This window comes from Mercenaria mercenaria, chromosome 9 (assembly GCF_021730395.1).
Source record: "Mercenaria mercenaria strain notata chromosome 9, MADL_Memer_1, whole genome shotgun sequence".
Lineage (NCBI taxonomy): Eukaryota > Metazoa > Mollusca > Bivalvia > Venerida > Veneridae > Mercenaria > Mercenaria mercenaria.
In genome coordinates this window covers 53,267,887-53,285,265 of record NC_069369.1, presented here as the reverse complement: position 1 = coordinate 53,285,265, position 17,379 = coordinate 53,267,887, and the positions used below count along the sequence as shown (strand labels likewise).

At 34.1% G+C, this 17,379-nt stretch overlaps 1 protein-coding gene across 5 annotated transcripts; it reads left to right on the top strand.

Moving 5' to 3' along the window:
- Positions 1–1,739: 1,739 nt before the first annotated feature.
- Positions 1,740–14,365, top strand: LOC123547170 (peptidoglycan-recognition protein SC2-like). 5 transcript variants are annotated; one of them, XM_045334069.2, is made up of 4 exons: positions 1,830–1,848; positions 8,301–8,345; positions 10,595–10,804; positions 11,720–14,365. In XM_045334069.2, exons 2-4 carry the CDS (start codon positions 8,312–8,314, stop codon positions 12,088–12,090), a joined length of 615 nt encoding a protein of 204 aa, XP_045190004.1. In that variant the 5' UTR covers positions 1,830–1,848; positions 8,301–8,311; the 3' UTR covers positions 12,091–14,365. The 5 variants fall into 5 exon arrangements, with proteins under 5 accessions (XP_045190007.1, XP_045190004.1, XP_045190002.1 ...); XM_045334072.2 differs by lacking the exon at positions 8,301–8,345 and having other exon boundaries at positions 1,740–1,848; XM_045334067.2 differs by lacking the exon at positions 1,830–1,848 and having other exon boundaries at positions 7,955–8,345.
- Positions 14,366–17,379: the final 3,014 nt, after the last annotated feature.

Below are 17,379 nucleotides of genomic sequence, written 5' to 3'. Positions count from 1 at the left end.
GTTCAGACTCATGCTTAGTAACACATTGACAGGACTGCTGCTATATCAAGAATATGAGAATACCTATAAGACTATGGTACCGCAAGTAGTGTTGTGAAAGCGTAAAATGTCATCAAATTACTTCTTGTTTCTCAAACGGGTATAGTACATGGTAATATATGATTCGTTTGTTAGATTAATCTTGTGAGAGAAAAATATATAGCAAAGATATCATTATGGCAGTGGTGCCAACACTCTAGAGCTGACATGTCAACCTGGCCTGCGTCGATTAAAAAAAACACGTTAAACTAGATGCACACGGGCAACATGTCGAGCCCGCCCTTTGTCTCATAACTGTGACCTTGTCCTTTGAGATAGAGTCAGTCTCATTGTGTTAAACACTCATGCAAAATATAAACAAGATTCCTCAATGCATGTCCGGATAAGATCTGACATGACCTTTGACCTCCAACTGTGACCTTGACCTTTGAGATAGGAAGCTGGGGTTTGCGCATGACACTCCGTCTCACTGAGGTTAACATTCATGCCAAATATAAACAAGATTCCTCAGTGCATGTCAAAGTTATGGGCCGGACAAGATCTGACATGACCTTTGACCTCCAACTGTGACCTTGACCTTTGACATAGGAACCTGGGGTTTGCGTTCACTGAGTTAACATTCATGCAAAACATAAACAAGATTGCTTCATGCATGTCAAAGTTATGGTCCGGACAAACAAACCGGACGGTCGCACACACGCACATTCACCGAACAACCATCTTCGCATCCGCAAGCGGGCTCGAGAAAAACCACGTAAAAAAAGGAACATGTTTAGCCCGTAGGTAAACATTCAATTACCGGTGCTGGGTTGCCATTTTCGACACAGTTTTGTTATTTGAAACGCAGATTAAAACGTTTAAAGCCACTATGAATGTCCGGAATAAGATTTATATTTCCCCCAATACACGCCAAATTTTGTCGAATACGTATGTCGATACGTATGTCGATAGTTTTAATAATCATTGCGCGAAAGTGTTATAAATTAGATCGTTTTAATTGTGGATAATACTAATGTCAAATTATTCAGTCTGAAATTTATTTCAAAACTGACCTTCTCTACAAAGATCATTTACCTGTTGGTGAGGATTTTCTATTTGGGTGCATGGTGTGCCTTTATGTGTATCAATAAAACGGCTAATCCTACCTATAGTTAGATATGTATCATATATGTGAACACCATTTGTCACAGATCATTAAAATGTAAACAAACACTGTTGAATTTATTGGTCGACTAAAACAAAAGTGAAAACTTTGTTGCGTCATTAATATATATTAATATACAAATATTCTTATAACAGTTTGAGCGTAAAGAACTGGGGATCGACCATGTGTCTTTGGTCTAAATTGACATCTGTATTTAATAAAATAAGTACCTGATTTTCTAAAAATTACCTTTACACATTTCGATTGTATTTTTTATGTTTTTAAACTAGCAAAACATTCACTGATAAACAAACATTCTCAACCACAAAACCAGCAGTATATATTGGTGTCAGCGTGCTATGTCGCCCCCAGGGTGTGGAAGACGATGCGGTTCACCCATAGTGCATATGGAAATATAATGAAATATATTATAAAGACACCCAAATTTGGTTGGATTTTCTACATTCACTTACATATATGATAGAGTATATAAATGTCAAAAGATTTTTCGCATATTGCGTACTCTATATTAAATTTATGGTACACTTTTAAGAGTGTAAGTAAACGAATTGTATCCCAGTACTTGTATATGTTTAAACGCGGAAGTTTACCTTATGTTGACGTCCCGTTAATAAATTAATGTAGACTGGATTATATCTTGATAAGTATGCTAATTTGGATGTATGTTCGTATAAGGCTATGCTATATAAGGATATAATTATAGTCATATATCTATATTACCTTCAGTTTAATACTTGTTAGTTGTTGTTGCATAAATTTATAGTTCTATATCTAATGTCAGTTTTAGGACTAATTCTGACAATTTTCAATATCAATTTTTATACATTTTTTGCATAATCGAAAAGAGTATTTGCTCACTTAAGTTTTTAATTGTAAACACTCAACTCTGATTTCGTAGGAACCGACCTTTTCTCAAATCGTGGATCTGTACATTAAATGAGAGTCGACAATTTCCGTCTCACTTTGTATTCACTTCTCTGCAACCATAGATAAAGCTCATACTAGAATGGTTTCCAAACAACCGGAGATTGCCGAAACTACATAAACACTGTATAACTGAACGGAAATTAACGATTGCCATTAGATCTACGTTAATAATTTACGGCATTTTCACAACAAACACAACAGTTGAATAACGGTAATAGTGAGATTTTGCAGTCAATTTTGCAGCGATTAGATAATGTTGACACGAAATTAGGCCAACTGACAACAATTCAGATTAGTATTGATTCTATAACGGCACGGTTAAATAGCCTGGATCAAAAGATCAATGACATTGAATCTAGCCAGAGATTTATCGGTGACCAATATGACACTGTATCAGCATGTACGAATGAAAACAAATTAAGCATTGAAAAAATAAACAGAGATTTATCTGAAGTGAAAATGCAGAACTATGAATTATCTCGTTCAAATGATTCGTTACAGGAAAGTGTCCTCGACCTAAAATGCAGGTCAATGAGAGATAATCTTCTCTTTTTCGGTATTCCAGAAGGTCGGGTTTCTTTTACTACAACAATAAACCCTTCTTCACATACGAGTTCGACGGAAGATGAGCATGCTACTGCAAGGAATACAGAATCTGGTCCCACAGCGGAAAGTTCAGAGTCTGGTCCCACTACACTCCCCCCTCCAGCTCCGCCCTCTTATTCAGGTGTATTATTAGATGATTGTAGAGCCAAAATTATAGACTTTTGTGAGCATGTGCTGAGTATTTCAGATTCGAAAAACTAACTTTCGATTGTAAGAGCTCATCGAATTGGTCAAGCAGTGCCGGGTAAGGTTCGCCCAATTGTGGTCAAGTTCGAATCGGATTCTAAAACTCTCATAAAACATAGCTTGAAATCGATTAATCTAAAACACACACCTTACAATGTCTCAGACCAGTATCCGCAAGAGGTCGTTGAAAAGCGAAAGGCACTTATACCGCATTTGATTAAGGCGCGAGCAGAAGGAAAGCGAGCAGTACTAGTGAGGGATAAATTGTTTGTAGATAATCATGCGTTCAGACCAGCCACCGGAACGGAGGGCACCCAAGGAGTTCCTACAAGTGTCAGTAACAGTTAGGGGGCAGGAGAAAAGTATGAACTGAGTGTAATCTCCTGGAATGTTGAAGGCCTTAAGAACTGTTTATGTGATGAAGATTTTGTTAACTTTGTAGTTAATTTTGACATTTTGTTTTTCTGTGAGACATGGCAGAGAAATACGGATACTTTTTCATTAGATGGGTACGAATCTATAGAAATTCCTAGAAAAGAAAGCACGTCACCTAACTGTAAACGGGGTCATGGTGGAATTTGTTTGTTTTACAAAAGTTACCTTAAACCTGGTATTAGTACTACTGAAATAGATGAAAATGGTATTATATGGATCAAATTATGTAAAGATTTTTTCAATATGGAAAAAGATATCTATGTGTGCTTTTTGTATATCCCTCCTAGCAACTCAGTATATTATGCTATGCATGAGGTTGGATACTTTGAAAAAATTGAACAAGGTTTATGTAAATATACAGAACTAGGCGAAGTCTCAGTAATCGGGGATTTAAACGCAAGATGTGGTGAGCGTTCTGATATTATACAATCATGTGAGGACTTTAATAGATATATACATGTACTAGATCAAAATGATTGCATAGATATGGCTTTTGATTTACCGCATAGATTTACCATGGATAACTGTATAAACTCGTCTGGTCTAAAATTAATAGATTTATGTTTGAGTAGTAGTTTGAAAATTGTTAATGGCCGAACAGGGGATGATGCTGGTATTGGAAGTTTTACAAATATGACCGTCAGAGGTAATAGTTTGATTGATTATGCATTGTGTAGTTATGATCTATTTAAGTCTGTTGCAGATTCTGTTGTACATGACTTTCAAACATGTTCCACACATGCTCCAATTCAGGTTAATTTTTCTATCAACTGTCTTTTAGGTAAAGAGAACGATAGTAATATTAGTACAAACGAGAAACTTGTTTGGAAGGCTGAAAAGGTACCATTATTTAAAGACATTATTAGCAATACGGTTTCAGAGTTTGATGATATAGTAAACAGTGTAATTGACTCCGAGACAGAGTTTGATATTGGCATAAACAAAATTGCTGATAGTCTTTATAATAAAGCATATAGTGTTTTTGGTCAAAAAACACATGGTCAATGTAAGAAGTCTGATCGTAGATTTAAAAGCCCATGGTACACGACTGAATGTGAAAACGCCAGAGTTGTGTTTAAAGCGACAAGTAAAAGGTATAGACACTGTAAGAATGCAGAAAATTATGAGATTTTAAAAATTGCCCGGAAAGGGTATAAATTGGTAAAAAGAAAAGCAAAAGCAAAATTTAAAGTGAAACAGAAAGGTGACTTGCATAATTTAGCGAGGAGTAATCCGCAAAAATTCTGGAGTGAAATAAGAAGATTTAAAAACAAAAAAACTGCACAAAGTACATTGACTAAAGAAGAATTTCATAATTATTTCAAAAACTTGTTTGCAGAGGAAAATGTATTCGTGAATAATGATGTAGAAAGTGAGCTTTTACATGATGATTATATAACTGCTAATAATGTTGAAGAGCTAGATAAAGAGTTCGATACAAAAGAGGTTGAAAAAGCTATTTCTTCGTTAAAATGTGGAAAAAGCGGTGGTATTGATAAGCTTATTCCAGAAATATTTACAGAATGTAATACGATTTTATCACCTATTTTATGTAAGTTGTTTAACCATATGTTTATAAATGGTATCTACCCAAAAAGTTGGACTAAAGGTATAATAGTTCCTGTTCCAAAAAAAGGTGATTTGAGCGATGTTAATAATTATAGAGGCATAACATTAACTAGTATATTTTCAAAGATATTTTCAACATTATTAGATACACGCTTAAGAAAATGGGCAGAAGAAAACGAGCTATTGACAGAATTTCAGTTTGGTTTTCGCAAAGGAAAAAGCACGATAGACTGTGTTTTTGTTTTAAATTCAATTATAAATAAAGTTTTAAATGATGAAAATAAGAAACTCTACTGTGCTTTTGTAGATTTTCGTAAAGCCTTTGATGTTGTATATAGAAATGGTATTTGGCTTAAATTGATTAGATATGGAACATCTTTTAGAATTGTAAAAATGTTACGATCTATGTACGAAACTGTTAGATCATGTGTAAGAATTAAAGGAAGTCTATCAGATTTCTTTGAAAGTAATTCAGGGGTAAAACAAGGAGAGCCATTGTCTCCCCTTCTCTTCATTTTCTTTATAAATGACATGTATGCGTTTTTGATGAATGATGCAATAGATGCTTTTAGCTTAGATAATATACAATTATTTTTACTGCTTTTTGCAGATGACACTGTTTTATTTTCATATTCAAAGGAAGGTTTGCAAAATATGATAAATAACTTGAATCATTATTGTACAACATGGGGTATAAATGTCAATATAAACAAAACTGTGGTCATGGTATGTAAAAAGGGCAATAGACCAGAAAATGTTGATTTTTTCTACGGTCAACATAAGTTAAATATTGTTACCAAGTTCACATACTTGGGTGTCACTTTGTCAGCAAATGGTTCATTTTTTCAGTCGCAGAAATGTTTGTCTAAACAAGCTATGAAAGCGGTATTTTCATTAAATGCACTGTTCGGTAATTTGCACATGGATATATCAGAAAAAATTAAACTGTTTGATTCAATGATTATGCCTATTTTAAATTACGGTTCAGAAGTATGGGGTTTTCATAAAGCTCCTGACATTGAACGAGTTCATTTGAAGTTTATGAAATCTGTTTTAGGTGTTCGGCAACAAACTTCCAACTTAGCAGTCTATGGCGAACTTGGAAGAGTTCCCATGATTGTTTTGAGAAAAATAAGCATACTTAAGTTTTGGTACAGAATTTTGAAAAACCCATATTCATTGATGTACAGGTTGTTCGATATAAAGGATGCTCATGGAAATCATATAAACAAGTGGTCAGTTCAAGTAAAAGATATTCTTGAGAGTTTAGGTTTTGCATTTTTATGGAATAGTCAGGATATTACAAATATACAGTTAAATGCAGTTATTCAAAGAGTTTATGATCAATACTTACAACAGTGGTTTAGCGAAATTAGGAATTTTCCAAAATTAGAAACGTATTGTATGTTTAAATGTGATTTTAGTGTAGAAAGGTATCTTAGTCTGATATTGAATGAGAAACATATAATAGCTTTTACTAGGTTAAGATGTTCAGCACATAAATTATTTATTGAAGAAGGAAGATATAGAAATATTGAAAGAAATAATAGAATATGCAGTAATTGTAATATGAATCAAATAGAAACAGAATATCACTTTCTTTTAGTGTGTCCTAAGTATAGAGAACTCAGATACGAATGTTTACCTAATTATTATTGTGCATGGCCTAATATTAATAAATTCAAAAGTCTTATGAATACAACGCGTGTTCAGCTAGTGAACAAAACAGCTAAGTTTATCTACTTAGCGACTATCAAACGTGAATCATTAATTAATTAGTATAGATACTATTTATAAAATGTTGTAAATAACGTTGTAAATGATTACAGTAGGCAGTATACTAGTGTGTTTGTTTGTCTGTTAAAATATGTGTTTCTTAGTCTCAGTGTGAATGGAATTAACTATTACTATATGACAATTTTATATATGTCTCTCACACATTTGTACTAATATACTTTTCTCATGTTTTGTATATATAACCGCCATCGATTGTAGTATGGCGATAGACATTGTAAAATGTTTGAGCCAATAAAAATCTTGAATCTTGAATCTTGAATAATATTATTAACAAGAAAATTGCAAATTTTATTGTCACCATCCAAATATCAAGTAAATATGTATATTATTATGTACTATTGTTTGCCATTACAATTACTTATACATGTATATAACGCATCTAATTAACGTATTATTACATGTATATAACGTATTTAACGTATAAGTACATGTATATAACGTATTTCACGTATTATTAAAAGTTTACCTTCATCATCGGAATAAAATAAGTACATTGATTTATAAAGAAAGTTAAAGGGTCGGGGCACCTTTCTGTTTGCAGCATTACGATTCCACTACCCATCCCCCACCCCCATCTCCACCCCTGTTGGATAATAAACAAATAAAAGGTAATTGTACATCAGGGTTGGGGAAGCCGGCTCGCACGTAATTTTATGATCCTGCAATCAACCATCATTAGGTTCACAATCTTGGATTCATTTATTGTAAAGTGGTATACTCTTACCTTATTTTATGTTTTAGGAAATGTATATCATTATATAATTCCGTTATTTTATTATTAAATGACCATTTCAGTTTCTGTTAAATGTGTTGTAATCATTTCATGAACCAAAAACATAGAAAACATCTACCCCACGAATTATCAAAATGTCCAAAAATTGAAGGGGAACATAAATATCAGTATTGCAATGTATTAGCTCCATTCTCCATGAAATATATAAATGTTGCAATCTTCCGACCATTTTCTTTATATCATCTCTATACATAATTATATGTTATGTATACATATCTTTATTTACGTCTCATTTTAGCATACAATTCATACATTTACAATATAATGAAACATAAAAAAATCACATGCAAAACCATTCTATAAAAAGAATTATAGAAGACTGAAGCAACTACTTTACATATCACAGTATTCTATTAAATTACTATTACTATATATTAAGACATATTTGAAAAAAAAAAAGGTGTGTAAAAATATGTGTAAATATAAATGTCGTCGGTCGGCATTAATTCTCCCACATTGAGTGTACGCACGCATTGAATGTACACTATTAAACCGATGTTAATCATAACCCTAACCTTTGGTCAGTATAGTGTACGTACAATCAATAGGCCAATAGGGGCGGAAGTCGTCATGCTTTGTTTAAATTGCCTAAAACAAACATCTAAATATCAGTGATTAAATACGCCCTATCATGCCGATAAATCGAACATGTTATTAAACTTACACACCCTTAAGTATAAAATGTTTCGCCGCTAGATGTTTGTCGTGTAAAAAAAGAAACAGAATAGTATATAAACATTCTACTTTACATGGGTTAAACCTTTTACATATTTTCTGTTTTAGTTAATATTTAAATGGGTGATACAAATACAGAGAACGGTTTAAATGGTAAGTACATTATTATGTATTTGTTTGTTAAGCTGATAATTATTAAACAAAAATACTTTTTCAGTATTTTTTCCTGTATTTATCATAAAAAGCTTTTCTGTTTACATGACTCAAAATAATACGGTAGTGGGCTAAGGCAAATCTGTGTGTTTGTGTTTTTTTTCTTTACCAAAGTTACAAATTCATTACAATAATATTCATTTATGTAGTTTAAAAAGAATACTATAGCTGTTTAACCCAAACGTTTTAAATTTCACAAGGAAATTATAATAATATTGTCTACTTGTTTCCGGACATGGCCATTTTCAAGGGGAAAAGTGCTCTATTTAGACATTGTGAATGCAACAGTGGCTGATTTTTATATCTATTAGGAAATACACTTGAGAAATTGAAAAAAAAATAGAAGAGTAACATTTATTAGTTACCTGTTTAATTTGGTAGCAGTGGTACTTTTTGTTAGTAAATAGTATGGAACAGTTGTTATATAGTCATTTGCGTTGGCAATAAAAATTAGGTATTGCACTATACACATCACTCCATATAAATATAAATCGCCGGTCCATAGTTTGTGTTGTTGACCGGTCTATAGTTCAACACTAAATGTTGCTGGGCTAAAGTCAAAATTTGAAGAAAAAAAAATGTGAACATTCATTTCTGATTTTATGTAATAAAAACACTTACTGAAGAGATTGCTGGCCAATATCCAGAATTATCAATCTTCTGTCATTTGAATCTCGGACAATAGTTTTTGACTATTGACCGACAACCCATTCTATGTGCATACTGTTTTCTCGTTGGCAGATTTTTCCAGATTTAGACGAGTAGAAAAACAGACAAAAAAAAAACAGTTTTTCAATAGAAATAGTATGGGTATATAACATTTGTGAAATGAAAGCCTTAGCAATTAAAACTGGATATAATAAAACATCGAAATGTGTCCAGAAACTAGTTTAAAACCAGTAAAATGAGTGACAAAGTACAATATCTAATGTAAAGAAAATTTTGATGTTTTAATATTGACTGAATCATCTAAATTGTTCATCAAATACACTGATACAATGACAATATCAGATACAGTGACACAATGACACAGTGACAATATCAGATACACAGATAAAACAGAAAATACATTATTATGATATTATATGTTTAAATATAATATTTCATGACTTTCGTTTCGCCATTTGTTATAAACTCATTTTAGAAATATCTAAATTAGACTTAGATTAAAATGTCTTGGATCACTTGAAAAAAAAAATAGGGTAATTGGAAATAAACAATTTTTACGCCTTCATATAAAGAAATTGGATTGTTAAATATATAGAGTCTTTCATAACATAGCTTGAATACAAAGTTCTTGGATCAGCGGCAACAAAGTAAGGTATTTGGAAACAAATAATTTTATGCATTAATAAAACGCTGTATCGTCTCAATTTAACGTTGTATTCTTTAAATCGAATTTACTTGCAGAAAGATATTGCTGATTTTAAGTAAAAGTAAAAAAAAAAAAGGTAAAAAATGTTTGTGTAATGTGGGTAGTCGACGAAAATGCTCCCCTGGAATGGACGGAACAACATATTTCCAGCCGAGCCCAGGGCATATGTCATTCTTACCTCCCCCAGCAATCAGTCTAGGCCGATACTGCTGGAAACTGTACCAGTTTAATTAAGTTAATCACCCATCACTGAACACTAGTCGGGATATCCAACCCGGACCGCTGGCGTTGTAATCCAACCTGCTAACCACTGCGCCATTGATTCACTGTTTGATGATGGTTTCCAATGAAAAAAAAAGTAACAGGTGTATTGAAATTCTACTATAACAGTAGTAACTTCACGTGGCTTTTATTATAATCTCAATAAATACGTCCACAGAGAACAACTTAATTTTATTTCTTATTTTGTATAAACAATAAAATAATACTTGCAAAGAGAAAATAATATTCATATATCTGATTGTGTTGGAATTGTAAAGTTTACGATGTGTACTTGGAGTTAGTTTAAAGTACATGTCTATTCCTGAAAATATTAACATGTAACATTTACATCTTACGTTGAACATCTTTTGTTTTTATATTATTTTATTCAAAATTCAATATATCTGTTTATCTGTCAGACATAGATAATTAATTAATGAATTATTCAAAACCCAGAGCTTTTTAACATGTCTCATTCCAAGAGAATATTTAAACCGTCAAATCATCAGTAAATATTGTTTTGACTCATGCAAGTAATTTTCACATTTTTCAGGAATGGAAAATTTGCAACCATTGACCAGTTTTGACGTTACTATAGTTACACGAGATGAATGGGGCGCAAGGCCATCAAAGGAAATAAACTATATGGGAACACCGGTCAGTGTGGTATTCATACACCACACATCAATGAATGACTGTCACACGCAGGACCAGTGCATGGAACAAATTAGAAAAATACAGAATTTTCATATGGATGACCGAGGTAATGAAAACCGTTACTGTATTATCCTGGTGCATATTTATACCAGACAATAGCGCTAAATAAAAAGAAACGATTGATATTCACCGTCATTAAGGCCAGTAGGTATTTAAATAATCTATTGGAATATGTCTGACTAATGCGAATGTTTCTCCGTAGGTTGCGAATCCGAGTTTGAAATAATATCTGGAGGGACATCTTCGATCTCTCGTGACTCTGAACTTGCTAGTATAGTGCTTTGCAAAAAAAAATGCATCTATCGTACACCTAACAGTGATGTTTAGACAGTCTTACATCATGAGGCAACTGTTTACACCTTGCCCTGTGTCTTCGGGACATGGTTGAGGTGAAGAGTGACGTTAGGTGCGCACCGTTAACCGGTTGAAACTCCTCGGTGGTGGCTATGCCATTGACCTTTCCGAGACTATGCATCATTGTGTTCCTTTTATTTGTTCGTTTCGTCCTCTATGTCCGTTTGGGGGCCTCCGTTTTCGAGTGGCTACGGTCGCTGACTTTGAATCACTTACCCCAGGTCACCGATGTCGGCTCGAGACTCACTCGGGACGTTGAATTCTTCATGTGAGAAAGTTATCCAGCTTGGGAACTGAAGGTCGATGGTTCTATCAAAGTGCCCGCCAGTGATGAAATAGTGCACGGAGACGCACCTGGGGTTTCCTCCACCATCAAAGCTGGAAAGTCGCCAGAAGACCTATACTTGTGTCGGTGCCACGTTTTTTTCCCTATCCATTTGTATTTATGTTAATGATGTACACAGCGTTACGTCCGGGATGCGGTTTGTGGAAAACTTGACTTTTTAAAAATATTTATAATTGTTCTTTTTTTATTTTCCTTTCAATTCATTAATTTATTCTTTGGTTGAAAGAGTATGTGGTCTTCAGTAATACAACTTTTTTTCAGGATGGGACGACATTGGTTACAACTACCTCATTGGCGAAGATGGCAGGGTGTACGAGGGACGTGCCTGGGACAGAATTGGTGCTCACACTCTAAAGTGGAATGACGTGGCAATTGCCTTCTCTTTTATGGGAAACTACTGTTCCAAACTCCCTAATGACAAAGCGTTACACGCACTGAAAGCTATGTTAGCATTAGGAGTTAAGAAGGGGAAAATAACACCAGACTATAAGCTATACGGACACAGAAATGTACGCGAAACAGAATGTCCTGGTGATAAATTACACGAGCTTATAAGGACATGGAGTCATTTCGACAACAGCACGCCCGTGAAACCGGAACCTAAACCTTATATATCAGAAAGAAAACAATAGATATGAAAGATAATATATAGCGTGTTTTAATTAACAATGAAGAGGTTACAAGTCCCGCGGAATAAATTAACAACAGCGTAGATTGTGGCAATTATTATATGTGGCTTCTATTTCATATAAATTAGACTGCAATAAGTCTAACATCTATATGCAAAAATGGATCAAATATCACCGCACAATTGTGTTTATCTATACACAGAGGAAACTTTGCTGGCAAACATTAATCATACTTTACAATTATTTACCAAGTCTTACTCAAAAAGGAATGAAGGTTCCTGAAGTCATATTCCATCACCATTATATACTTCTCTCATTTGCTACAAAAAGTGTCCACAAACTCATTTATACATTGCATACTTTCACCGAGTACAGTACGCCCATGTGAGTAGCAAATAGCACTCAAATTTCCTAATACATCTCCAGCTATAATTTATGTATAAATGAGCTGCATCATGAGAAACCCAACATAGTGCATTTTGCGACCAGCATGGATCCAGACCAGCCTACGCATTTCTCTAATTGCAATAGGCTTTGAAAGCGAACAGCATGGATCCTGACCAGACTGCGCGGATGCGCAGGCTGGTCTGGATCCATGCTGGTTGCAAATGCACTGTGTTGGTTTTCTCATGGTGCGGCTCAAATGTGATTCGAGTAAGCTTCAAGAAGCGCAAAAAGCAGTAGAGGCTTCTTGTGCAGGTTACAAGAAAGGATTGGTACTTTGCCTGGCTCCTATTACAAACAAAATCAAACACTTAAAAGTCTTTGCATAGATTTATTTACAAATACAAATATAATAGTATCGTTAACAGTTTCCATTGCTATAAATATAAATAAAAAAACTTTAAAATCACAGCTTTACCACTGATTTTACAGTAAAAAAAAATGATATTTACATCAAGCACTTTATGCTTACACTTAACATACAACATGGAATAATGTGACCTATGAATGGATTTACACCGGTCTGCATTAAAAATGTGTGTAAAATACTTCTGAATCAGATGCTTAAAAGTAACAACTCTGCGATCACATGGAAAAATAACAAGAGGCCCAAAAACGAGGCTAAGTCGCTAACCTAAACAGGCCTTTGACCTTCAGTCCTTGCTTCTGACCGAGTTTAGCTAATATCCGTTCAGCAGTTCATTAAAAGCTATTTAAAGCTTTTTTCTATTTTCTCCTGTAATGGTCCTAAAATGCATAATGTTTAGAGGTTTGGAAAGTTTGGTTCATCAAGTTGAAAAAAAGAAACTTTGAGCCGTGCCATGGGAAAACCGACATAGTGGCTTTGCGACCAGCATGGATCCAGACCAGCCTGCGCATCCGCGCAGTCTGGTCAAGATCCATGCTGTTCGCTAACGGTTTCTCTAATTGCAGTAGGCTTTAAAAGCGAACAGCATGGATCCTGACCAGACTGCGCAGATGCGCAGGCTGGTCTGGATCCATGCTGGTCGCAAACCCACTATGTTGGTTTTCTCATGGCACGGCTCCAATTGTTTAAAGATTTTTAAGCTGTGGCAGCCCCTACATAAAATGGACCAGGTCAAAATATATGGAAAAATTGAGCCTGATGTTGGAGACCAAATTTGGTGAAGATCTATGAAGTGTTTCATGAGAAGACGTTGTTTCAAGGTTTTCCTATGTTTAGCTCCGGCAGCCCAAAGAAATAGTCAAGCTTAACCATTTGAAGAAATTTGTGAGAAGTCCATGCCATGCTGCCACTGATAAGTTTGGTAAAACTCTAACCAACAGTTTCAGCGAAGATGATTAACCCTTAGCCTGCTGGCGGTGATTGGTTTTGCCTTTGCGACCAGTGCAGACCAAGATCAGCCTGCACATCCGTGCAGGCTGATCATGGTCTGCACTGTTCGCTATTCAGTCAGTAAATTTTCAGTGAACACCCCTTCAAATAATGGTATTGCCCAAACTGAATGATGGAACAGTCCATTTTAGAAATTTAGCTGGCTAAGGGTTAAGTAAAACATTGAACAGGACAATAGACAACGGATGATAGCCTCAGGATCATCCACCTTCACTAATAACTTACCCTGAACAAAGTTCACATGAACTAAAATGCTGGAAAGTCGCCATATCACCAATACTTGTGTCAATGTGAGGTTAAACCAACAAAAAAGTTTGATGAAGACCCGTCATGAGAACTAGTCTTTTATAGGTTTTTCTAGTTTTAGGTGTGGTGGGCATTAAAAGGGGCCAAGCACTTGGCCTTTGTTCAAATGACACCCTCGCCGCCATCCCCACTCATCCCCCTGCCCGAAAACATACTAATATTACAAAGTATGACTGCTGATAGTCCAAACTTTCTCTGGTTATTGATGGGGAACTTTTTTCAGCCTCATGCGGCAGGGTCTTTTATCTCTGACCTAATGTCCCTAAAGACAAATCGGTGTCATCTACTGACTAAAGACAAATATCTTATGAAAGTCAGTGGTTGTAAGCCTAAGGATTTTAGCTATTAATCAGGAACCCTTTTAGCTGAAATATGTAAAACACACTATTTTACTGAAGAAATTAAAGGCCAGGTTATGTTATCTTCCTGGAAACAAATGAGCCATGCCATGACAAAACCAACATAGTGAGTTTGCGACTAGCATGGATCCAGACCAGCGCATGCTGTTCGTTAACAGTTTCTCTACTTGCAATAGACTTTGAAAGCGAACAGCATGGATCCTGACCAGACTGCGAGGATGCGCAGGCTGGTCTGGATCCATGCTGGTCGCAAAGCCATTATGTTGGTTTTCTCATGGCGCGGCTCAAATTATGTCTTTGTGAGATTACTTGATTGCAAATATCAGCATTTTAGATAACCTGATCACGATTGGCAACACTCAAAGCACCATTGAAACAATACAGCAATACTATTATGCATGTTACAGGCAGCTTAAAATGATCACTTACCCTATAAAAAAACAACAGAACAAAACAGAAATTACGCTTAATAATAAATATTTAAGACAGAAAAATCACACTACTAACAATTCTCTTTGTCTGAATACATACAAGAATAAATATGTTAAAAATACAATACAGAAATGAAAAGTAAGAGCATGTGCCTACTATCATTGCAGAATTTTCAATGTAAGTTTGCTTCCAGATCAAATACATGTATCTCTGGCACCAGCCGAAGTAAATGGTTACATAATATTATCTAAACTGAACTTAATGGCTATATATTATACCTTCTTGCACGCCAGACAGGATTTTCCCCATGTTTTTTGCCAGTGATTGAAAATCTCATCTTGCACCCCAGGGTCATCTTACAGGGTCATCTGCTGAATTTATGAATGAATGTGTAAATTCATAAGCTACTAAAATAAAATAGTGCTTAAATGAAAAGCATTTGTTTTATTTATTTCTTTTATTAACATCAACCTCAAGATCGCATGATAACAAAAAAAAGTAAATTTTCAGATGTCAGGAAATAATTGCTATATTTCTTAAGTACTGAAGGCTTTAAAACTTAATTACTGACAGAAAATATGTTTTGGAAATACATGATAATTACTTGTTTTTAATATTTTTTCCATTCAAAATTTAAAAGCGTTTGTAACAGGGTACCGGGGATAAACTGCCTTAATTATAAAGCTGTAGTGTATTGGTCAGACATGTTATCTATTCTTGATTCTGCACTTTTTATGGTAGGTTAGAAACCAAAACTCATGTTATAATGTTGAAAATATTACCAAACCAGTTTTAAAGAAAGATCATTTTTAGCTAAAATACATGTATGGAGTCAAGTCCCTTTATTGTCTAAGTTTCCGACTTAAAACTTTGATGAATATGACCACTAATGTTAGGTCCCCATGTCTTGATCACCAGACAAGTTCTGTACAAATTCTGTTTACATTTACTGTTTATTATGTACATTTAAGGCTCACAGGGAAGACTTATGTATGCTCAACCGTGTTGCCTCGTTAGACAGACTTTATTATTGTTATTATTTTAAACATAATCAGCTTTGAAATACGCACATGATAAGAAAGATCAGCAGGCAGTTCACTGCTTTCATGATGTTTGCAAATTATGTCTGTGTCTTGCAATATTGCAGTGCACTTCTTTTTAAAATATGATTTCAAAAAAAAGAGCTAAAATTTGTTCTATCTCAAAACTTTTTAGACAGCCATTGTACAAGAAATTTATGATCAGAATGAAAAAGATCAGGAAAAATTGCAAAAAAAAAAACTTGTATGTTTATATCATAATTTCCTTTTCCTAAAAAACTTTTTCGAAAGATTTTTTTAGCAGTATAAAGTTGCTCATTGGTAGAACCAAATATGACAATATTCCAACAAAGCAACAAAAGAAAGACAAAAAATTAAAAATTAGCTTATAGACAAAAGTTTTGTAACAAAAAATGCCCACGATCGAAAACAACAGAAAAATGAGTTTTTACTCCCCCCTACAAAACATCTTTGCTTTTAACATGACCCCCAAAAATTTTTAAAAATATTTTTATTTTTCCCTTTTTAAAAACTGTTTGTGCCAGTCAAAAAAAGCTCCTTCCCATTGGTCAATTTTAAAAGGATCCAAAAAAAAAACAACGAGAGATTCTTGAGGGCCCCCCAAAAATCAAGTTTCATGTCCAAAATGGCCAAAGCTAAATTAAAACTAGCTATCGTAAATTTTGTAAAATTGCCCACAGTTGTAAAAAAAATTACAACATTAATACTATGGTGGCTATATGCTCCCAAAAAATATATACATAAATTTATTAATACTGAAAATATCAATTAAAAAATATTGTCTATCTGAAGTTTTGACCACAAAATTTCGGTATTTACAGTATCTACTTTTTTTCCCAAACCCAAAGGTAATCCCAAAGTTAAGTTTCATCGCGTTTTATAATCAAATCTTAAGCCTCCCCTTTTGGCTTTGATATATATCGTTTTAACTACCTACAGTGAAAACCCCAAAAATGCAACCACCTACAGTAAATCTTTTGAAAAGTAGTCTTGTTATCAAGTTTGCCTTTGCAAATGATATGGAAAATTTTAATTCCAAAACCACTATCTCAAGATTCTGGTTTCATGAAGAAATAAAAAGAGTAATTCTAACTAATTTTTAAAATTTTTTTAAAGTGTTTTGCTGGAAAGCAAAAAACCCGAAAATTTAATATGAAACTAAGGTTTTTTTTGTCTTGAAACAGTTAAAAAAAAAAATTGCTTTAGTAAAATCAGTTTAGGAAACCTTTTTCCCGGCCCCAAATTTTTCTTTTGTATATTTTTTTGCAAAACCGGGTTTTTAAACAAACTCTGATATATCAAAAACTAGTTT